This window comes from Patella vulgata, chromosome 4 (genome assembly GCF_932274485.2).
Source record: "Patella vulgata chromosome 4, xgPatVulg1.2, whole genome shotgun sequence".
In the NCBI taxonomy this organism is placed as follows: domain Eukaryota; kingdom Metazoa; phylum Mollusca; class Gastropoda; family Patellidae; genus Patella; species Patella vulgata.
The window spans coordinates 25,616,347-25,640,896 of record NC_065882.2 but is presented as its reverse complement, the minus strand read 5'-3'; the positions used below and the strand labels follow the sequence as shown (position 1 = coordinate 25,640,896).

At 35.3% G+C, this 24,550-nt stretch overlaps 2 protein-coding genes across 5 annotated transcripts; one reads left to right on the top strand and one right to left on the bottom strand.

Annotated features, from left to right (window-relative positions):
• Positions 1–860: 860 nt before the first annotated feature.
• LOC126818377 (uncharacterized) lies at positions 861–8,267 on the top strand. Of its 3 annotated transcripts, XM_050545769.2 has the most exons (9): positions 863–1,086; positions 1,253–1,340; positions 3,221–3,306; positions 3,959–4,132; positions 4,931–5,028; positions 5,435–5,574; positions 6,481–6,593; positions 7,424–7,575; positions 7,737–8,267. In XM_050545769.2, the coding sequence occupies exons 4-9, from the start codon at positions 3,987–3,989 to the stop codon at positions 7,937–7,939; spliced, it is 852 nt and encodes a 283-aa protein (XP_050401726.1). In that variant the 5' UTR covers positions 863–1,086; positions 1,253–1,340; positions 3,221–3,306; positions 3,959–3,986; the 3' UTR covers positions 7,940–8,267. The 3 variants fall into 3 exon arrangements, with proteins under 3 accessions (XP_050401728.1, XP_050401726.1, XP_050401727.1); XM_050545771.2 differs by lacking the exon at positions 3,221–3,306 and having other exon boundaries at positions 861–1,086; positions 3,936–4,132; XM_050545770.2 differs by lacking the exon at positions 863–1,086 and having other exon boundaries at positions 1,331–1,468.
• Positions 8,268–11,776: 3,509 nt separating this feature from the next.
• Positions 11,777–20,400, bottom strand: LOC126818422 (G2/M phase-specific E3 ubiquitin-protein ligase-like). Of its 2 annotated transcripts, XM_050545834.2 has the most exons (10): positions 20,165–20,400; positions 18,519–18,630; positions 16,673–17,452; positions 16,234–16,256; positions 15,372–15,655; positions 14,651–14,713; positions 13,502–13,614; positions 13,121–13,293; positions 12,632–12,843; positions 11,777–12,167 (listed from the first exon to the last, which is right to left on the bottom strand). In XM_050545834.2, the coding sequence occupies exons 3-10, from the start codon at positions 17,234–17,236 to the stop codon at positions 11,929–11,931; spliced, it is 1,671 nt and encodes a 556-aa protein (XP_050401791.1). In that variant the 5' UTR covers positions 17,237–17,452; positions 18,519–18,630; positions 20,165–20,400; the 3' UTR covers positions 11,777–11,928. The 2 variants fall into 2 exon arrangements, with proteins under 2 accessions (XP_050401791.1, XP_050401792.1); XM_050545835.2 differs by lacking the exon at positions 12,632–12,843.
• Between the last annotated feature and the right edge of the window lie 4,150 nt (positions 20,401–24,550).

Sequence of the window (24,550 nt, the reverse complement as noted above, 5' to 3'; positions counted from 1 at the left end):
AAATAAGAAACAACTACAACTGGAAAAAAATACAAACCTGTCCTCAGTCTGAGATTCAGCAAAACATATAACACCCAAAGCTAGAAGTATGAACAGTCTCATGGTGAAAACTATGGAAGCCTATTGCGGCCATTTCAGAATCTCGTCCCCTCGCCGCGAGAAGTCGAGGGCGAGAAGACGAGAAGACGAGAAGTCGAGGGCGAGGGAGCGAGAACGCGAGAACGCGAGGGAGCGAGAAGTCGAGGGCGAGGGAGCGAGAGAGCGAGAACGCGAGGAAAAAGGGCGAGAATACGAGGATCTCGCCTCGAGAACACGAGATTACTTTCACCTCGACTTCTCGTCTTCTCGTCCCTCGACTTCTCGCTCCCTCGTGTTCTCGCCTTTGAAAAACCTCGTGTTCTCGCTCCCTCGCCCTCGACTTCTCGCTCCCTCGCCCTCGACTTCTCGCTCCCTCGCGTTCTCGCCCTCGACTTCTCGCCCTCGACTTCTCGCTCCCTCGTGTTCTCGCCTTTGAAAAACCTCGACTTCTCGCTCCCTCGCTCCCTCGCCTTTGGGTCAATCTCGTCCTCTCGTGTTCTCGCTCCCTCGCTTCGTCACTATCTCGTCTTCTCGTGTTCTCGCCTCGGAAGTGCAAGTATTAATTTTCGTGCGCAACAAAAAATCTTTCAACAATATCTATCAAAATGCAAATTTCATTTGATCAATTTCGGCATATGAAATTTACGTTTGTCCAGATTTTTGAATAACTATTTGTTACACACGAAATTAACTAATTATAGGATAAAAAAATTTGAAAAAAAGGAAAGTTTTGAGAGTAATTATTAAACAATGCACACGTAGGCCTACATTTTTGTCACTGGTTATAAAGTCGCAAAACTTGTATTTTAATTGTTTAATCTCATTTTTATATTAATCATGTTTTACATTTTAGTCAAAACGTGTGTTTTTGAGCCACGAGCAGACATTTGATTTTCCTATCTATGCTTATTATTATTACAGGTGATGAGCTCATTCGTGAATTTTTGGCGGATACACCAATATTGAAGTCTCTATATTATTATTTCTAAGACACACTATATCAATAAGGTAGGCCTTTCTTGGTGTGATTGTGTGGTATGGTGTGTGTGGTATGGTGTGTGTCATTGATTTTATGGAAATTTATAATGAATATTGAATCACAAAAGCAAAGAAATATGTTCTTCTAGAAAATGACTAAAAAACATTTATTTTCGTTTGTTTATTATTAATTCAGTGAAAGGCAAATAAGAAGAATTCTTAAAAAATATGGTCATAGGCGAAGAGGTGGAAATGACGAAGAGTCTATAACAGCTGCTATAAGAGTAGGTGTGAAGCCTACGTAATAGGCTAAATTTTTCCCTCCGAAACCTTACATATCTTGTGAAGAAATGACCCCGGTTTACAGAAAGTGGGAATAACGAGAATCAACAGCAATATCCCACACCCCACGGTACAGTCTGTAGTTACTGTTATATAATCACTAGGGTCGTATTAAGGGTAGGGGAGAGCGGAGCACAGTGGGCATGATTTCTTTTTTTTTAGTAAATTGACCAGAAGTGAAATCCTACAGAGAATCAAACTATGTACTCAGTTGAAGCCAGTCATATGTTTGATTTAATAGTGCTGTTAAAAAGTTAATAAATTGAAACTATTTCTGTGTAGATCATTGTAAAACCAAACTTTTTTTTGACCCAATGTGCCCCGTATGTGGGGTACACTGGGTCACACTATGGGACACAGTTGGCCATCAAGTATGTTTCTTAAAAAAAAATGCATAGAAAACACACTGAATTAACTGAAACTCATAAGGACTGTAAAAACTAATCTTTTAGTTCAAAATATGAATTTGTTTTAAGACTTGAACACAGATGCACATCTGAAAATTAAAAAATCCCAACATAACATTGAATAAAAAATTCTTTAACAGAAGAAAAAAAAATCCTTTATGCGAAAAATTCCTATGACTTGTAAGTCAGTAACGATTCGTATCCTAGGTCCAATATTTCTTTAAAAACAGCTCAAATACCCAGATTCTTTCTAAAATGGACAGATGATATTTAGCTAAACTCGAAATGCTTATGCCCAGTGTGCCCCTCTGAAGTGTGTCCCACTGTGCCCCGTCATCAACCATGACAGAAAATCGAAAATGGCAGGAAGACATGTGATAGTATTATGAAACAAAATATTTCTAATGAGAGTCAATCACTGTCTACTTCACCTGGAATATCAAGTTTGTGGGCTCTAACAAAATCTGGAGTAGCCAAGCAGTTTAACCAGTCCACTAAAAATTCACTTTTGCGTCACAAAAACGGTTAATGGCTGATAAATATCAATCAGTTTACATGAATTTATTGAATTTAGGAGGACAAATGGGGGCTATAAAGGGCAATTCCTCAGTGATGTCACAATTGAATTTTGCCAAAACAGTGTAAAATTACAAAGCCTGGCTTACTGTGCCCCATAGCCCACTGAGCCCCGCTCTCCCCTACTTTAGACTTATGGTCGCTTACTGAAGAAGTACCCAATTTTGGGAACAAAATGACAATACATAGTCATAAGACAGTTATTATGTAGCACGTTGCGTTTTTCGATGGCTTTTGCAATGAAAATATTAACAACAGAGTTTTTAGACAATGATTGAGATATCCATGGCGATTTTAGTTGTGTCAGATAGCTAAGACTATTCAACATTTGCTGATATTTGCAATGGTATCTTTAGAAAATTTAGTCGACCCCCAGCCAGATCTGTAGGCCTAAATATTTTTAAAGGGCTTGCGTTATAGCCTTATTAGCCTAATGGTTAACCCTGCCTTGATAATGACCAATGCTTTAGATATAGGCTTCTAAATCCAACGGGGGGGTTGGGATGGCCTAGAGGTCTGGAGTGCCGCGCTTCGACCCCTAGCTGGCCGGTCACCTCTGGCTTGCGGCTGTGGTTTCGATCCCTGGTGTGAGCGTATGTGGCATGGAGATAGGGGCGCCTTCTCAACCTCGTGGGTTTCCTCCGGGCACTCCGGTTTCCTCCCACTGCTAAAGACCCCTACGCGCAAGCGAATTATTGAAATTAAATTGAAACCATATGTTAGTCCTGAAATGACCTAGTTTGTGTCGAGTGGACGTTAAACCCCATTTCTCTCTCTCTCTAAATCCAACTACTTTAATGGTTTGGCATGGAAATGAAAAAAAAATTCTTTTATTTCAGGAGGAATTGACTGGAAGTGGACGGTGCCTTGGTTACAGGGCTTTAGCGAAAAGACTCCTGTCAAAATATGGCCTACGTGTTGCTAGGTATTTCTATCATGTTCTGCAATGCAACTGCGTGTTAATGAAACTTGGCATTCTTGAACTTAGTAGTGTCTTAATCATAAAATGAAGGTCAAGCAGAGTTAGGCAATTTCATCGAAAGTTGATTACATTTGTCGCAAACATTTGAAAGCAGCCTCACCCCTACAGATTTGAACTGATAACAATAACACTTGGTATACATGTCCTCAAACGAAAATAAATTTAAATGTTAAACTATTTAACTTTTACATTCCAGTGTATAACTTGTTTCGCAACTTCCTGGACACCATAGTACTTAAAAGCTTGACCACATTGCCAGCTCTAGTTAGTATCACCAGGAAACAATTAAGTAAGCATGTGATTCAGGTAGTCCCTGACAATTCACGGCTGCTTATGAAAGAGTGGAGGGCTATGTGCCCCGCCCCCTCCCCGCACCACTACACACACACACACACACAAAAAGTCCTTTATGATAGCATTTACTTACATCGGTGCATACATTGTTTCTTGTGTGTGTGTGAAATAGCTTTATTTAAAGTGATATTGCAGACAATTACATGTTATATTATGAAAAATGAAATATTTCTGAGTGGAATGTGGAAGGATTGATAAAATATCTATTTTGTTTCTAGTAATACGCTTGTATTACTTACAGGGACAAGGTTTACACTTTATTAAAGTTAATGGACCCCGAAGGGGTGAACCTTCGCAAGAAACACCAACTGTCAAGGAGAATATATGTCAACAAAGGTCCAAACTATTTAATCCACATAGATGGGTATGACAAGTTGAAGGCCTATGGCTTTGCGATACATGGTGGAATATGTGGGTAAGAAAAACTGTATTATAATATGACTTCTTTGATAGGCACTTATAGTTATGGAACATATTAACACAAGGTACAATTTTATGGATGCTTAGTATTAAACTCAATAATTATGATTCCATGAAATTGTAGCTAGTGTTATTATGATATGCCCTTTTATCCTAATGAAACCACCTGCCAGAATTAAATAAAGTTTACTTAATAGATTATTATTAGTTTTTATTTTAATGTTATATTTCTCTGTGTCCTCAGATTTCCTCGCACTGCTAAAGATCTCTCCGCACAAGGAAATTATTGAAATGAAATTGAAAATTATTATGTTAGTCCCGAAATGATTTAGTTTGTGTTGAATGGACGATAAACCATATTTTTCTGTCGCTCTATTATTATTATACAACATTTATATAGAGCTATATTTCACATGAGTGTTCCGGTGCGCTACAATAAATGTAGAAAATATAAATCTATAAAATCAGTAAAGAATAAATAATATCTATAGAAAGATTAATTGGACTTAAAAGCTAATTTACAGAAAACTGTAGAGCTAACAAGAAGCAACCAGGAGCGCTTCGCCTGCGCTTTTATTAGTTTTATTTACATTTGTTTGGACTACTCAATAATAAAACAAGTTTTATAAAGCTTTACCAAAAAGAGAATAATGTCAACTTGAAATAATGAACCTTACAGCTTCACTAATAAGTTTATTTTGCCTGTTTTCAGTTTCTGAGAGATTGAAAATATTGTTAACAGCTCAGCATATCACAATAAGTTGTATTACAGATTAAGATTAACTATTTTCAGATATTCTAGACGAATTTTATGGCTTCGTGTTGGTAGAACCAACAATGATCCAGAGGTGGTTGCAGGCTATTTTTTAGAATATTTGCTTGGAATTGAAGGTGAGAGTAGAAGCATAATGTGAAATTTCTCACGAAACATTGAAATGTGCATCGATACAGAGAGAGAGGGAGGCATAGAATGCGACACTTGTGGCTATTGTACTACGCTGTTGTTATTGTGTTCCCAAATATTGTAGCATTCCAGTTTTTTCGTATGGTATTATTGACGAGGGCGAACCACGTGGTATCTTAAGAGATCTGTCCCTTTCAATGGCAAAATGATGCGTACATAATCGTAGGTTGTTAATCGCATATGATTATATTGCCCCCCGCCTTGCACGATGCTTTATGAAAGCACACACACACAAGAAACAATGTATGCACCGATGTAAGTAAATGCAATTAATTAATATGTCCCATCTATTTATTATAATCCCATATAATAATACCCATTTTAAACTTATAGGAGTTCATCGATGTATTAGAGCCGATAAAGGCACAGAGAACAAAATAATTGAGAATATCCAGAAGTCACTAAGATGGTATCATGGAGATGACATGGCTGGTGAAAAAAGCTTTTTGTATGGACCATCACCGGCAAATCAGGTAATTTTCTTTTATTAAAAAAATTCAAACTTTAGAATACCAAATACATTTTCAATTTAGTCCCTTTTATTCGCCCTTTGTCTGTCCGCCTTTCCTCAGACAGTCTGGCATCCACATATGCGTGTAAATGCTCTAGAGTTATGACCCATGGTCACTTTTTAAAATTTTGTGGTTGCTAAAGTTGTTATCCGATTCTCTTGAAATTTACGATCATTGATCACCCTTAATCAATCTGAACCTCTTGTGGACTCTTTACAAGCGTAAGTGATTAACCGATTGACTATAGTATTTATGTACATGAGATGAAGTGGCTGATAATTACTTTCAGAGTTATTGCCATTTATCACTTCGAAGACTGGTTTCAGTGGGGTACATCCCTAATCTGCCCAATCTGCCACGCCTACAAAAATGTCAAAATTGACATCGAATCCATTCACTTTTTTTGAATTGTTTGTTTAATTGTGGTTTCTGGGTATGATGTCTTGTCCATATATTTGTTTTTATGTAAATTATGTGTGGTGTAATCCCCCTGCAATTACTATATAAGTAATACGATCAGAAATAGTTTTGAAATGTTGCGATGCTATGTCTGAATCTTAAAATGCAAAATCTGACCGCAAAAGATGGGGCCACACCACAAATTCGGATCTACGCAAAAAACTTGTTGAGAAAAACTCGGTCTCATAAATTCACAGGTCGGGTGACGATTCCCCCTCCCCCTTTAACCACCGAACTAGTAGTGTCTTGTGAATGCTATCATTACCTTTGAAAGAATAAATAAATGTGACACCCTCTGTGGACTGCTCGGGTGAATTGTGTGCTGTGGGTGTATGTTTCGTTGTCTAGCAATTTATCTTTGTTGAAGTTGTTACATGTTTAGTATATACCAATGATCGTCTCTTGTAGCGGATAGAAAGATTCTGGCGGTCTGCAAAACAGGGTGGTTGTCAGTTCTGGATGGATTTATTTAAGGATTTAGAAGCTTCAGGAGAGATTAATACCGAAAATGGCCAAAACAAGTGTGTATACATCATTTCAACATTTTTAGATCCATATACTGTTATGTGGACATGTGTTGTCATCATAGTGACCACCACTCTAGCAAGTGATGATATGTGTGGTTATTTTGATATGATATTGGATGGTGAATATTGACAATTTTATACAAAAGGGTTGTTTTGTTACCCCAAAATACTGTATCGAAATAAACTTTAAATTGAATCTGAATGAAATTTAAATATGCAATATGTAAGATTTAGATAAAGATCTCGCCTGTCTATAATAGTTTAAAAATAGATAATGCAAAATGAATATATCGAAAATGTCAGTCAAATTACTTTATTATGAGCGAAATTATGAATGTCTTCTTGCCTACCAATTGTCACTATCTATAATTAAATCTACAAACTTTCCTCTAATATACTTACTTGAGGTAACAATAAGCAATACAGAATAATTATATTCTTGACTTAACTTTTAATTGTTCTTAAGGGATAATTTTTAATTGTTCTTAAGGGGTAGTATTTAAGTGACACCCATTCATTCATTCATTCATTTAGATGACTTCTTGGGGCCTTGTTTATGTAATGTTTATAGTTAGATTATCGGTAGTCAAACTTAGGTGCCAAGTTATAAAGAAAGGCTACTTGGCATATATTTATGATAGAGCCTCCATTATTAAGGTCCCTACAATGTAATACATTCTATAGGTATTGGTATTGTTTACCTTTTTTGATATGCTTGAATTAACTAATACTAATATAATATAATATGTTTACAGCAAAGTTAACAAGCATACATATTAGTTTTCATATTGATAATGCAGTATTGGTATCATTATGTCTTACAGAGAATGTTTCAGGTTTTGCTTCACAAATCTCATTCAAAAAGACTTAGACCAAATCCGTAAAGACTGGAATCAACATAAGATGAGACCAACTAAAGGGGCAGAGTGTCCTGCAGGCAAACCAGACTTGTTATATTTTACTCCACAATTGTTTGGTAAGGCGACAATCACAAGATTTAATATGAGAAATTATTTTCACCATATGGGGGTAGAAACTATTTGGTCATTATTTGATCATTAAATGAAAACTAAGCTGCTTTTATGTCATATATCAGATATTTTTGTGTGATTTTTTTTTTTTCATTTTAATATTCAGATACAGTTGATTACAAGACCGAAGTTGCTGTTGAAGATCTTGATAGTTTTAGTCAGTTTTGTAAATTTTATGGACCCAACGGTTGTTTAAGAGAATTTGAAAATGTATGCTCAGAATTGTTAGTGCAGGCCGGAAAAGAGATGCCAAATGATCCAGAAGAGGCATTAGAATTATATAGTTGGCTAAAAATGAGAAGTGACTAATTAAACATACAGTGTTTGTGGACCCTCTAGAGGGTACAATTTTTATATGATTTTGATGAAACTTGAAATGTATGGTTATAGAATATAACCCAAAGATCTTGATTTCTTTCGATGTGGTCCCTCTAGAGGTCACAATTATTATCCGATTTACAAAACCGTTCCACTGTATATTTCACTGTTACATAGTTATGATGGTTGAGCTCGAATTTCATAAAAATTGGACTGATAGTGTAAAAGTAGGTTATGTAATACCATGGTTGTTAATCATCTGGAGGTCACAATTTTTTTTATCAAATTTTGATGAAAATAAAAATATGTTTTTATCCTATAGATCTTGGTTCCTTTTGATATATCGGAATGGTAATTTCCTGGATTATGACCCCTGAATGTCTGAAAATCCGTGTTGGCCAATTGTTGTTCATCTAGAGGATAGACTTTTTGCCTGATTTGGAATAAATGTTTAAATTTATCACCGTTACACAATAATGTCAGCTGATTTTGAATTTCATAAAAATCGGACTGAAACAGCTTGACAAACTAGCCACTCCCCGTACGCAATAAGGTTATGACCCTGTAGATGTCACAATTTTCTTTTTATCCGATCCAATTTCAGTGAAACTTAATTTTATTTCCTATAGATATGCTTTCATATTGATACTTGAGCGTATCGAATCGTAACTTGCCCCATTATGGCTCTTGATATTCCTTAAAACACATCTTATATTAGCTTGTTATCTGTCCATCTCTTGCAAAATGTGGGTGTATCTTGCCTGGCAACCGCTGGTCAAACAGTTTGGAAGACAAAGCTTTTATTGAAGGCCAAGGGTGTATATTAACCTATTATTCATCAGCCTGAACTAAGGTTTTGGGGGGGTTGGATGGTCGAATGGTTAGCGTGCGCACACTGTATTGTTCAGCCTGCTATTGAATCAACTGGCATGGTTTCAAATCCCCAGTTGTACGTGACAAGGAGCAGGGTCGTCTGTCCAACCTCATGGGTTTTCTCCCACTGCTAAAGACCCCTACGCGCAAGCGAATTATGGAAATACAATTAAACCATATGTTAGTCCCGAAAGGACCTAGTTTGTGTCAAGTGGACGTTAAACCCCATTTCTCTCTCTCTCTATAAGGTTTTGCAAGAATACCCTAAATGGTGTTTGATTAGTTGCTGGGAAAGGCTTTACCCATAAGGCCTTATTAACAGATATAGGCCTGAAATGCAAAGTATGTTATTTTCTCTTCTATTTGTCACAATCACCTCTCGGGATAAGCACTGTAATCCATCGAAGGCATAAGCTAAACAGTTAAGGAGCACTAGTGAGGTGGTGGGGGTGGTGGTACTGTATTGTCAGCACCTTCATGATACCTGGTGCAATTAAGCTATTGGCCTCAAATTTCAATATTAGATACAATCTTACTTATTAATTTAACCAGGTCTAGGATCCTGTAATATTTAACCCTCCCAAAAAAATCATGACAGTATGTCTGAACAGTGGGACTTCGTAAATAGGGGAAGGGTGAAAGGGTTTTAGTTATTGCCCATCCGGACATGGAATGATCTTGTAGATGTATTAAATACATATTTGTCTTACACTGTTGTTTTTTAGTCAAATGTGTAAGCGGTTTCTACCCATCAATGAAAAATCTTCAAGACTTTCCTTTGACCACCCTATCCCGTCCCTTTCAAAAATCCTGTATCTAGCCTACATTTTAAAAACAGCAATAAATCTAGAATCTTAAAATGGTAGAAGGCCTAGTCTTTATGGGATGTAGTCAGTACATACACAGAAAAAATTTATGAATATTTAATAACTTAACAAGATACAATAACAGTTTCTTAATAAAAGGATTTTTTAAGAAATTAAAATTATGACATTAACTATGCCTAAAGGTACAAAATCATGTTTAACCCAAAATTTACATGGAACAGTTGATCATCAAACTTAACCAATTTAATATGGAACCTAATTAAGGCAACATCATTAAACATATTCATCAACAATAATAAAACACATGGCAGTACACTAATCCATATTTAAGGATAGGTTGCCTCTCAACAAAAAAATCCCCCACAGCAGCTAAATCGAATGGACAGTTGCATAATTTTTTTTTTGTCGTTAATGAAACATTTATAATGCACATAAATCGGATTAAGAGTAACAACTCATTAAGTAATTAACAGAAAATCATTAGAATTTGTTTGGCTCATGCTAAAGTTTAATATACAAAACATTTAATATCATGGATTTAGCTGTTTAAGTTCATCAAAAATCATTGAAAATCAATAAGATCTCATAATCTTCAACTCTGTTTTAGTGAATATAATATCAAATCAGATGATAACTTTGGTCGGAGCATCCACAGGATTTTAAAAGTGATCAAGGGCCATAATGTTGACAGTAATTATCAGAAATTGTTGAAAATCAAAAAGTGTCTTTAACTTAATCTTTAAGTGGCATTTATTGATTGGGAAACAAATTAACAGAACAAAATTTTTATGGGGAACAATCACTGGTTTTATTTGATGTTTCGACAACTATCCTCTTATCGAAACGTGGTGCTTTTAGAATAAAACCGGTGATTGTTTCCCATAAAAATTGTGTTCTGTTGATGCGTCTTTAACTGATGACCTTAAACACTGTGTATAAATTTAAAGTCAATTGGATATTAACTTTAGCCACTAGAGCATCCACAAGAATTTTCAAAGTAATCATAGGCCATGGCAGTAAACATCGAAAATCATTCATGACCTTAAACACTTAATAAATTTAATGTGAATCGGATATTGACTTTAGCCTCAAGAGCATCTGCAATGTTTTTCAAAGTGATTAAAGGCCATGACTGTGGCAGTAAATATTAGAAATGGTTGAAAATCAGTCTGATGACCTTAAACACTGTGTATAAATCTTTAGTCAATCAGATATTAACAGAGCTAACCAAGGTAACGACAAAATTTACAACCACATTTCAATGTGGGAGTTTAAAAATTAATGTAAGAATTTTAATCTTAAAAAGGTTTGTTGTGATTGCAATGAAGACATTCAAATTAACTTTATATGCAAAAGCCTGTATATTAATCATTATTTCTACCCATTGTCAAATAAGAAATTCCCTATGAAATTAAAACAATTTAATTCTCCTTTTCAAATAATAGAAAACCAGTTTCTTGTAGGAAATTTACATGTACAAAATGTTCAGGCATAGGATTTGGTACAAAAAGTCTTGCAAAGGGAAGTAGTTTGTGTTTTACTGATACCGGTACTGCAATTCTGACAACAAAGAAATTAAGTTACAAAGAGCATATTTAATAGGTAAACGATAAAAAAATATAAAGGTAATATTTGTCGGACTTTATCTGTTTGCAGGTGTAAAAAATACTGCTTCATTATTACTATACATCTTTTAACATAAAATTTTATGTTAAAAATTATAAATAACTCAGACTGCAAAAATTGATAATGCAAAATTTATACATTGCATATTTTCTTAGATTGTTGCAGCTTTACACAGAAATAAATAAAAACTGAATCAAAGAACATAAAATATATCACAAAGAAATAAATTTAAAACGGGTTACCCCCAAAGGTAAATAAGAAATTATTACACAAACAAACATAAGCAATACTTTAAATTTAACTATCTTAAAAACTATCAAATTGATTGGATAAAACAGACTAAGTTGTATCACAAAAAAGTGTTTTTAAATATAACTATCTTAAAAATTATCAAATTGGTTGGATAAAACAGACTAAGTTGTATCACAAAAAAGCGTTTTTAAATATAACTATCTTAAGAACTATCAAACTGATTGGATAAAACCGATTTAAGTTGTATCACAAAAAGGGCAATTTTAAATTAACTATCTTAAAAACTATCAAATTGATTGGATAAAACAGACTACGTTGTATGACCAAAAAGTGTTTTTAAATATAACTATCTTAAAAACTTTCAAACTGACTGGGTAAAACAGAAAAAGGCAAGTTAATATTTTAAGCGTCAGTAAAAATATTGCCAATTCTTAAAGACATGGCCATTGCAGTTTTGAATGCATCATAATCTTTTAACACTGGAATGTTAAGGGTATTAGCACAAGTATTTGCAAACGGGGCAATGTCCCATTCAAAAGATGGGTGTCTAAACAGTAGCTTTAGTGGTGGGTTGAATCCCAGTGGAGGTATGTCCTTTAAACCAGTCACAAAAGATAACAAACTACCCAGTTCATCTGTTTCTGAAATTTAAGAGGATAAATAAAAATTGAGTTTCATCCACATCTATTGTAAGCCTGCAGTTGTCAAGAAATTAAAAGTACATTATGAAAGCGCTAAATCTGCCTTTTGCAGATCTTTTTTTGGGCCTGAAATCTTATCTAAATTATTCAGGCCATTATCAACTCTGGATGCCATTGGATATCTATATATTTTACTTAAAAGTAGATAAGAACGGTGGTTGCAAATAATGCAAATATCCTATCCAACCTTTAAAAGTTAATATCTTTGCTCGCAATGGAACAATATTTGGAGACAAGAAATACCTATGGACTGTCAGATGGACATGGGCAACCATACCATTTGTCCCATGGTATTATTAAAAATTTACACTGTACTGTTGTGTGGTTCACTAATCTAACATGATAAAGGTGGGACAGAACTAATAGACAATGAAAAACAGAAAAATATACTTGAGGATGATTACCTTCAAGATCCAGAAGAAAATCTCTCCAATGAGCATGGCTGTTTAATTCCTGTTCAAGCGAAAAGCTGTTTTCGCTAAAAACCGGAGTAAACAGGTGATCAATATTAATGGACGACAATTTTTCATACGAGAAAACAAAAAGTTCTCTCATGACTTCTGGATTTTTAATTATTTCCTTTCTCAAACCTAAAGAATCCATCCCTTCACAGAACCTAAAATAAAGTTAAAATTAGTTGTTTAGGGATATTTATTGATGAAATATGTTCATATTTCTATAATAAGTCATTCAATGTGGAAGTTTAACAAATTTCTCAGGCAAACCGCATTTCCTTCTACTTTTTTTCCTGATATTAATTGCCTATGGATTAACATGCATTGACTTATGGAGGACATCACTTTTTTTTATCTCCCCATTAAAAACTTGTAGCTTTTCTACGTCCAGGAACACCAATTTTTCAGATAAACAGTGATCAAAAAACATTCACTTACTGATTCAGTACTCCTTTTACCCTGTCCACAACAAAATACCGTGTTAATAATGTGACTAGACTTTCTTTATTTTTTACATCGAATATAAGAGGTATAGCTCCTAAAAAGTCTATATGGCCAATAAGAGGCTGAGCAGCCTCTTGTAACATTATTACATCATCTGCCCTTGACAACTGTTAAAAAACGAAAAAAAAAAAAATATTCATCAGTATAATCATACAACAAAACACCAGCTTTTATATGCATTTTCTAATACAATTAAATTGGAACCAGATTCGGCACCCACCGTATGATACAATCACTTTGACAAACAGAAAAGATCCTGCATTTGAATTTTACTACTGAACAAATCTATATCTAATACACTAGCATTCGAAATACCTCTTTAATTTGTTCTCTGATTTGATAATCTACTATGTCATCCAATTTTGGTTCACAAGAGCCAAAAGCTATCAGATCATAAAGGATTCCAGAAAAGAATCTTGGCACTGGACCTTTACATTGAAAAAATAGAAACAATTATGTTAAGATTAAATGAGTCAATTTATCTTTGATCCTTAAATATAAATTATGAAATGGAGTTTAAAATCCTTCTTTTCTGCTCCAGATCAATTATGTAAGAATCAGATAAAGAGCTGGCGTCTGCTATAATAGTTCAAAAATAAATATTTGAAAAGTAATATATTGAAAATTTCCTCAAATTAAGTTATTCTTAGAGATGTTGTCACTGTTTGAAGTTCTGACAAATTTTTTATTATCACTGCAACATTACTTGTCTTGTTTATCAAGACTCTCTCACGTCTCCACGTTTGAATTAAATCATTAAATGGCAATCGTATTGCATCCATTTACATCTGCTGGAGAGTTGATTATAGGCTTGTCAAGTAATAAGTAAATATCTAAATAATAGTTTTTATAACATTTGAGGCCTAAATAAAAACCCACATTAGGCAGATTTAGCTCTTATATAATGTATCTTTAAAGGTTGTTTAAAATTAAAACACCAATTAAAGGTTGCAAACATCTGCAGTCTAATAAAGTAAGCTAAATAAAACAGATTGATTAAATCTGTAGAAACATAATAAAAGAAATTTAATAATTTTGTTTTAGGTTTTTAGTTTTAATTTACATCAATCTGGAAGGAAAATCACTCAGAAATTTGTTTGTATGATAAGGATAAATATCAAGACAGAATATAGGTAGCTGGTATATGCATAATATCAGTTAAATATCTATATATACTTGAAATGACACTGTATTACTACAATGATACAATATTGCTTTCAAAAGTTCAACAATAACTGCAGATACCTATGCTGTTTGTTAATTTCAAAATCTCTCTAGGCTTAAATGTAGATAAAGCGATAGATTATTGTTCAAAATTCATCTTAAGTGGTGTCTAATGACATTTTTATGCCCAGACATACCACAGACATCCAAGTTGATAACATCCAGAAATTCAATTGTAACTGCAGCTACCTGCATCACTATATACTTAATGTTAAAAGGAATGAATATCAAAATACTTACCACGGTGAATTACTGAATATGATATGATTTTTCCAAACAGTCTGTAATCATCTCTTTCTTCACCTGAAAAATAATTTAAATCGTGCAGTTAAGCTAATAGATATCCCCGCACTGAGCCTCCAGTGGGTAAGACGCTGGCTCGCTAGTCTGGAGCTCAGGTGTTCGATCCCTGCATTGGTTGAGAAAGTGCATCCAGATTTACTGGTGTGGTTCCCCCTTGTCAGTGATGCCGGACCGAGGGCCCGACAAGGACAGCTGTCTAGTTGTTCGGATCGGATGGAAAACCAATGTCTGATGACAACATTGGCATGCGCATATAAGTCAGTAAGCGTATTCCCATCTTCATTAGTTCAGTTCAGCGCCGAACAGTAGAACATTAAAACCCCAGACTATAAAGCCACTAAGACCACAAGATATATATATAGCAAAAGGAAATAACTTGAAGATATCCGTAAAATAGCATTTTTCCCTTCAATCGAATAGGCAACCAAATTGGCTCAGATATAATCAAAACTAAAAACCTCCATGGTGTTAACAAGATATTATGACAAACCGGAATAATGACAATATATAACCATACTAAAATGTGAGCATATAACAAGATAATGTCAGTAAGTCTGACTGGTTACTTGGGAGCAAGTGGAAGCATGGTCACAAAGGTTGATTTCAGTTGACAATGCTGATTTTATTAGTATGATTCACCTGTGCATTTGATACTTACTGGGGATATCAGGACAGAGCATTTTACACTCTGACCCTTGAAACACTTGTGAATCTTTTATAGAGCTCATTAGAAGTTGTAAAAGTTCTCTGGATGGTCCCCCATCATCGATACCATTTTCCCCTGAAAATTTGACGCTTAAACCGAATTCGGGCCTGAAGGTTTTTCTGGAAAACGCTCTCCTTGTTCCAGACAAAACATCACCTCGGCTTACATTGATGATGTTTTTCTCATTTTTTATCTGACTATTCAAGCGAACTAGAATCTCTTCCAAGCTCTCAGCTCTGAAAATAAAATTAAGATAGTTTTAACTACCTGATATATTGTGCCCGTCTAAATTTTTTCTTGCCTTTATTGGCCTAGATATCAGTGCTTAAGAGTAAGGCATAAATCTAAATATATGCATTTGGTAAACAGGATATTAGACTTGGACGATAACTCTAGAATACATGCTTGTTAAATCACTCAAATGAAATTTGATCTACCGGTATACCTTATGCTCATAACAATTGCATAAAAAACAGTCTGTCATTACGAACACATCACATAAAAATTATCAGTTCATACCAGAATGAATCAACTACAGTCACACCACTTCCATGCATGTGAAGAAAGCATTAATCTAATCAAATGGGCAAAAGCTTTGCTGATGAGAGTCATTTACCCTTTAAAACCAATTGACTCTGGTTTACCAGGCCTTATCTAGAGCCTGAATTAAAGATATGCCTATGAATATGATGATATAAATTTGTCCCCTTCTGGGTGAGTGTTTTAATCTAGCCTAAAAGTTTTGTGAGGATCATTTCAAAATATGGAGCATACGCCCAACAAAAGTATCATTTATTAAAGACAATTTACTTACTTTTTACATTTCTTGAAGGTTATCTGCAAGTAAAAAGATCGCTTATTTCATAAGATGGCATACACGTACACACAATAATGAAGACTGCTGTGCCAATTTTAAATAATAAAGAAAGATCCTTGGGTGGGCTGAAAAGAGGGCTAAAAAATTGAGTATTTCTGACAAATTTAACTTTTACTTTGGGATTTGATATCAGTCTGATTACTGGAGCAGACTGAAGGTGGTTGCGTCTTATTCTTCAAAATAAATCGGTAGCCATTCTATGATTAATGGACTATAAAATATTGGCCAAGGTCCTTTGGTGAGTGAGGGCTCAACTGAATAGAGTTAAAGGCCCAACTTTGTCCTAAATTTTCAATAGTCTTTTTTGTATTTTTTGTACCCTCAACATCATTTTAAATTGCATCTTGATTATAAATTATTCTATTTATATACTTACAGTTGGTGTTCCTGAATAAAATGAGATATCCGGTAGTTCATCATCTGTGTCATCATTGATGATATTTGTTGCATAATTTACAGCATTAATTGCTAGTTGTGGTTGAGTACAAGTAGCTGAAGTTTGTTGATTTAATGTGGTAGATGAAGTTGATGATGATGGTGGTTGAGTACATGTGGCTGAAGTTTGTTGATTTAATGTGGTAGATGAAGTTGATGATGATGGTGGTTGAGTACATGTAGCTGAAGGTTGTTGATTTAATGTGGTAGATGAAGTTGATGGAGATGGTGGTTGATTTAATGTAGCTGAAGTTTGTTGATTTAATGTGGTAGTTGAAGTTGATGGTGATGGTGGTTGATTAACCGTTGTGGTTTTTGCATACAAATATAATCTCACGGGATTAGATTTTATCTCAGAAAAATATCCATCAAGGGAAAAAAGATCACCATTCAACAGTCTTGATGGCACACGTTCACCAGCAAAATTTCCGATGAATGTTTCACAATGTGAAAGTTTTATGTTTTTATGGACTGCTTGACCATCTGGGAAGAAAGTTGCAATCATTTTTTTTTTGAAGGTCTGGAAGAGAATACTCTTTGGGAAGATCCATAATTATAGATCCCCCTCCTTGAGATAGTGGAACTAGTTTAAAACTCTGTCCTGTAGATAACTTCCACCCAGTATATAATCTATGATTGGACTTGAACTTGTTGTTATTCTGTGTTTTTTTCTTTTCTGATAGCTCTTTGAATTTCTTTAAAGATGGCGATTCACACTGACCTAGAAGATTTGAATTTGTGAAGTCAAAACCAATGAATGGAAAATGCATTTGCCATACAAGAACCAGATTATATCAGCCAGATTAAATCTGCCAAGCAAGGGCAATATGCCAGTCATCCATATATAGCATTCATAGTACAGTCAGAACACTTATTTGATTTTAAAAATACCTGTATCTGATTTTGAAAATCTTCAAAATGATAAACTGAGCATATTGAGGTATGCATTATATATGAAAGATCTGCAGCCATTTCAAAGACAAATCTAGACCACGAAATTTAACTAAACACAAGGAATTAATACCTAATATTCCTTAAAGTTAAGTTCTAGTTTCAATGAGAACATACATGCTAGTTGGGGTGAAAAGCAGTTAACCAAACATGTTCTCATGCGCAGCTAAATTTACCAGCAGTTATTCAGCTAACAGGATAAAAATTTCAAAAAGACATAATTAAACTGCAGATATATGACAATTGCATATATTACTGAAATATTATAAACATAGCCTTGCAAAGTGTGTAATTACGCCTACACAGCAGCTCTGCCTCGACAGCAGCACATCTGAAACAGAAGGATGCAGAAATAGGGTTCATCCTCTCATGACCCCAATTCATCACACCCAATTTGAAAAAACACTGTAGCAGTTATCATATTCCAGAAAACAAATTTGAAAAAAAAATCTGTTAAAAACTGTATCCACAATAGCATTAACAAGTCAATTATTGACAGGCGGACCGACAGACAGACATTGGTGACAACGTATTTCATATGTGGGCATATAAAAATAAGTTAATAAATGCAGCATATAAATTATAAAGTTCTAACTCTGGGGCATAACTCTAGTGGTCTTTATCGAAAATAAACGGCGCTTATTTCGATTTAAAAAAAATATGGATTGTAGTTAACTCTGGGGGTTAAAATTGGCTAAAGATTTTCGATAACTTCCGTCTGTCATTGACATTTCTTGTTTGTACACATGAGTTAACTACAATCCATACTTTTAACAGTATTTCGGTTTTGCCAACATCTACTATCGCTATCCCCAGACTTTGCACATGCTACTTACCATTCAAATATGTTCTACATCTCTGTCTCAACCTAGCACGGTCCCCAATAGCACTCACACCAAGGAAATTAAATTCTGAATCGGTTAATGTTAGAACTTCTGGAGGGCCAACCTGTTAAATAAACATATATTAATGAAGAAAACCAGCGGCTGCTAGACACGATATGCCCACATTTTGCAAGAGATGGTTAGAGAACAAGCTGGAACAAAAGTGATTTTCCATGCGATCAGGGGCTATAATCCAGAAAGTTATGATCTGAATTGCGCAAATATCAAAAGGGACTGACATCTTTGTGATATAAAGATATATTTTAAGTTTCGTTAAAATCGGATAATCAGCAGCTGCCAGGCAGGAAACTCCCACATTTTGCAAGGGATGAAAAGAGAATAAGCTAAAAAAAACAAAAATTTTTGGTACAATCAGGGGCCATAATCCAAAAAGTAACGCTCTGAAATACACAAATATCAAAAGGGACTAAGATTTTTTTAATATATGAAGATATGGTCTAAGCTTAATTAAAATCGGATCAAAATTGTGACCCCTAGAGGGTATCCATAACCTTTGTATTACTTATATACACAATTTGCAGACAAAGAGCGGCCATTTTGTCTGACAGTTTTGGTCCGATTTTCACAAAATTCAAACATCATTAGGGTGTAATGGTGATATACTTTTTAAATCAAAAAATAGGTTGCCAGGCAACGAAACATACGCCGCATTTAATCACATCCACATCCAATAATTATAAAATAGTAATATGGCAACGTTCGGTCAATTATAGGACTACGCCTCCAGAACACGGAAATCTATAGGGCACCTAACTGTACCGAGTGACCTAGCTGTTACTGTTAAAGGGACAATAACACTCTTGCTGGCTTGGCAGCTCTAGAAAATAATTAATAGTCTTATTCTAAGTACCCGTACCAGATGTTTATGTGTCCTACCTGTTGTGTAAATTATCCATTACAACCTATTTTACTTGTCCAGAGGGTTCGAAAATATTTTAAAATCCAAGTCACATTTGAAAAGGTCTACGTTAACCTTTTCAAATCATGTAGTTGAATTTTTCCAATTTTTTTAATTAGGTGTGTTACGATGAAATTTGTATCATCAATTTATTTGAATATTGTAAAATAATACACTTTGTTGACCAGAATAAAAATTGGGACATATTATTCAATTACAACAAGAGTGTTATTGGGGCTTTAAGCAACCAAATTGTATGATCAATGCCAATGGAATTAGCACGTGCAAGTTATGCAACCTTGCCAAATTAACCCAGCAAACGACCGATTTGTCACGTATTGAATTTATAAATAGAATACGATATCCCATCCCGGACTAGGCATAGGGTTATGAAATGAATTTAATAAATAGTTTACCTATGGTATATTAACAAAAAACATATTTAAACTGGTATCGGTAACCTGTGAAAATATCCAATATCTAGGCCTAACATTTAAATAAAATGAAGTAAATATAGGCTACACGTCACGGGCCTAAAGATGTGCGTTTTCGCTTAATAATAATATTGATTGAGACTACACAAAAGGGTAATTCAATTCTGAGACAAAATTTAAACTTAACAATCCAAACAAAACTTGTAGTCGTATCTATCTACAGGATAGGCTACTTTAGTACTTACGGAATTGTCAGTAAATACATCTAAGAGATGGATTAAGCCCAAATCATTGAGAATTTTGTTGATCGCTAGAGCTTCCATCGGCTTTGACTTTGAATGAAAATACCAGACTGAATACAAATGCCGATACGGTAGTCAGTGGACATGCGTTATAAACTGCACTTCCGAGGCGAGAACACGAGAGGACGAGAAGTCGAGATTGTGACGAAGCGAGGGAGCGAGAACACGAGAGGACGAGATTGACCCTAAGGCGAGGGAGCGAGGGAGCGAGAAGTCGAGGTTTTTCAAAGGCGAGAACACGAGGGAGCGAGAAGTCGAGGGCGAGAAGTCGAGGGCGAGAACGGGAGCGAGAACACGAGGTTTTTCAAAGGCGAGAACACGAGGGAGCGAGAAGTCGAGGGACGAGAAGACGAGAAGTCGAGGTGAAAGTAATCTCGTGTTCTCGAGGCGAGATCCTCGTATTCTCGCCCTTTTTCCTCGCGTTCTCGCTCTCTCGCTCCCTCGCCCTCGACTTCTCGCTCCCTCGCGTTCTCGCGTTCTCGCTCCCTCGCCCTCGACTTCTCGTCTTCTCGTGTTCTCGCCCTCGACTTCTCGCGGCGAGGGGACGAGATTCTGAAATGGCCGCAATAGGCTTCCATAGAAAACTGACTGTTGTTGACTTTGAAAGCAATATTTGCTACAGCAGTGATAGGTTAGCAAAAATGTTGGCTTTAAATATAAAATAATCCAAGCCATTATTTACGATGTTTTCCGATACTAAGAAAACACGATGTATAAAAACTTCTTTGTTTAAGTGGGTGGTAAATTATTTTTTATAGGAGATAAATATTTTCTTTGTTTATATAAACTTAATCCTAAGGTACATACCCTCATATTTTCATATCTTTGCCAGTAGAAAAACAAAATAAAAGGGATACCAAAAGTCGTCATTAAAATTTATGGATTTGAACGTTTCAAAACTGACAAATGTACTCCCGAGAAAGATTTTATACAGATAATTGTTACGTTTGGACAGCCAGGTTTAGTTCAGCATAATCAAGCAATCTTTCTGCATGTCGGTCGTGGTATATTTAATGAGGCAGCAAATCCCGTCTCATGCACGAAACCCGTGACCACTCATAACTACATAGATTTCAGAAGCCGAAGCTACTATATAGAGAATCTCCTACCAGTCTTTTTTGATATCAAAAAATATCAACGAGTGTTGATATTTTTTGATATCAAAAAAGACGAGTAGGAGATTTTATTTATCACCCAATTCCTTCTTATATGCACAAATAGATAAATATAATTCTTTGCTGTAGATTTCACTTTTACTGAACATTACGGCGTAGTGATATATCATTTTTTGACAGCAATTCAGCCATTGCAAAGTCCTTTATATTGACCCAGTGTTTCCATCAAGGTCAACTGAATAACAATAGTTCATTTTTAATTTAAAAAATGTTACTTTTAAGAATGAGTTCGCGAGAGAATCATGCAAAATTTTAAAAAAAAACCGGCACAAGCGATTTTGACCAAACTTTGCAGATTTGGTCATTGGGTACCCCGTATACCCCACATGAAATATGAGGGTCACCAACATTGTAGTTACGGAGAACCAGCTATGGCCATTTTAGTGTTAAAAACCCGTCATTTTTTATAAAAAAAATCCTTAAATTCAAATATTTTCCATAAATTGTCTATTGATTTTTTATTTTTTTAAATTTTTTTTATGAATGATCATGTCTACTACTTCAATATATATTAAAAGTTATGACACATAACTAGTTTTATGCCTTTTTTCATATTCATTGTATTTAAGTGTGGGCCTAAAGTTATTATGACGTCACGATATGTAAGAGACGTCATCTGTTGATCTATTCATAGAAATATATAAATATATTAATAGTGAATATCAGATGTTCACCCCACCAAACCAGGAAAGCTATCGACCCTGATCCAAAAGTGTCAATGATACTTGTATTTCTATAAATATGTTATTTTATATTATCGGTTAAGCGGCATTTCCGTGCCTCGTATTAAATATTTGTCATCCACTTCAGATGCATAGTTATATATCTGTTACATGATTGACATGTAATAAATACATGTATTATAACATATACTTTTTATTATAATTTCCCGGACCAAAATGTGGTACAATATTTCAAAAGTTCGCTGATGGTAGTGGAAGGAAACTACAGGACCAATATAAACCCTACTATCATCTTGTCACGTACAAGCCTGGAAATTCAAGGAGCCACATCTCATCTAGTCGTCCCATATACATGTTGGGGTTCACGTAAAAGAACCCTTGACAGTTGGAATTCGACAAGGAGTGGGCGGGAACGACGTTTTCCGGATTTTCTCCCTTCCTGTATTTCAATTTTTTTAAAGTATGTGAAAACACAATCGCAAAAGTACAATTATTGATACAGACCAATACGATCAAAAATAAGAATTTTACTTTTAAAGTGTGTGAACGTGATAACATAACACGTGGGCTAGGCTGGTCCTTATTTTGCAAAATTTTGAAAGTTATGGGGCTACCCTCAATTTATGTTGGAATTGATAAGAAACCAGTGGCTGCAAGGCAGGATACGTCCACATTTTGCAAGAGATGGATAGAGAACAAGCTAACAACAAGGGGGGGCGCCGAAAAATGAGGGCACTGACCGCGGAGACGGGGCACGCCGCTGAGAGGGGGTTGGGGGGGGGGGGGCAAGAAAGTTATCCGTCATTTCCTTGCATCTGTAACCATTCCAAGAGCTATTTGGCTGATATGTTCGCCTAAGTAAACGTTCGGAAATCGTTGAACTTAAAATCAAGAAAAAAGCCAGTTGAACATGCGACTCGAAAATTGTCAAGGCGAGCGAGGCATTATGATGGTAAAAAAGACGAATATATTCCCTAGCCACTTCACTATTTAAGCCTTGTAACTTGTACTGTGTACTGTCCACACATGAAACAATGCTACATCTTGTGGAATCGGCGGCGTATACACTCATGCCCATCACCGACGCGCATGAGTGTATACGCCGCCGATTCCACATTCTATAGTCACTCTATAGGATTAGGGCAACGTCAACTAAACAACAAGAATTCGTTTGAAAGTGGAAGCATTAATTAGACCAGACTCGTGTGTTTGAGTCGATGGTGTGAGTCCTTTGGGATCCCTGCAACTGGATGGGAACGGTCATATTTGGGTCTGAGAAAAGGCACTTTCAGCAGTAAATAAGGGCACAGTCGAAAATTAGTGGGGGGGGGGGGGGCGCCCCTTGGATCCGCCTCTGAAAGTTAAACTTTGTTCTATCCATACAAAAGTTAAACTTTGATCTAACGGTACAAACAGGTAATAGTTGCATTGTCACTTCTCAGCAAGCCAGAAATATTGGTGTAATTTTTTATTCAAATTTTTCTTTGGAAAATCACACAAACAATATCTGTAATTAAGTTTTTCGAATATGCGTAACATGTGCAAAGTTTATGGACCCCACTATAAGTCTTCCTGTTATATTATGACAATAGTACAATACAGGAGTTGGCATTTACTTTATTTGCCCTATAAAAGCTGGAAGTAATGTAAACATGACATGAAATAAAATAGGGTATAACATCCTCTTTTTTGCACGGACTGGCCAATGAAGACGGAATAATGTAAACATTTGTCATTATTTATATATTCAACTTCCATATCTAAATGTTGTCCACTTGACATTTAATAATAAGATACATCCTTAATTAATAACCACAAATGTCGTCAACTAGGATTAGGGAAAAGGAATGAGAAGCCGTCTTTAGGACAGACAGTTGTCAATTTGAGCGACAGACTTCTCAACCCCCTAGAAATGAACATTCTTGATAAAGGCCTTAAATTCATCCCAACCCCCACAATAACATCCATAGACCCCATCACCCAGGCAACCGATCGCTTCCAAAGAACACTTTCGTTGACTTATTTTTTTAGGAACAAACCCGGCAGAGGTAAAAAATTATTCACAGTAAAATCCACATGGAAACCACCTAAAAAGTCATTATCACCAGCCATCCTAAAAACTTTCGACGAAATGAATATAGAAATATCATCCATTCAACCACAGTCACAAAAACCAAATCTCAACCGAGCAACTAAAACGGCATTAAACACCCTTAAAAAGGACAAAAACATAATAATTAAGAAAAGCGACAAAGGCTCGTGTTGTGTCATAATGAATCGTGCAGACTATATCTCAGAGGCAGAAAAACAATTAAGTAATCCTATACATTACACTAAATTAGACCAACCCATCTTTAAGGACACTGCAAATTTAATAAACAACATCTTATATGAATTACAGGATAAGGAATACATAACAGCAAAACAATATGATTATCTATCTGCTAAATCTGACTGCCGACAAAGACATC

What these genes read in the sequence shown, in the direction of transcription:
- LOC126818377 (XM_050545771.2), top strand. Translation starts at nt 3,987, where the DNA reads ATGGACCCCGAAGGGGTGAACCTTCGCAAGAAACACCAACTGTCAAGG. An exon ending in ATATTTGCTTGGAATTGAAG is followed by an intron (nt 5,029 to 5,434) that starts GTGAGAGTAGAA and finishes TTAAACTTATAG; the next exon opens with GAGTTCATCGATGTATTAGA. An exon ending in GACCATCACCGGCAAATCAG is followed by an intron (nt 5,575 to 6,480) that starts GTAATTTTCTTT and finishes CGTCTCTTGTAG; the next exon opens with CGGATAGAAAGATTCTGGCG.
- LOC126818422 (XM_050545834.2), bottom strand. Translation starts at nt 17,236, where the DNA reads ATGATTGCAACTTTCTTCCCAGATGGTCAAGCAGTCCATAAAAACATA. An exon ending in ACCTTCAAGAAATGTAAAAA is followed by an intron (nt 15,656 to 16,233) that starts GTAAGTAAATTG and finishes TTTTATTTTCAG; the next exon opens with AGCTGAGAGCTTGGAAGAGA. An exon ending in ATATTCAGTAATTCACCGTG is followed by an intron (nt 13,615 to 14,650) that starts GTAAGTATTTTG and finishes TTCAATGTAAAG; the next exon opens with GTCCAGTGCCAAGATTCTTT.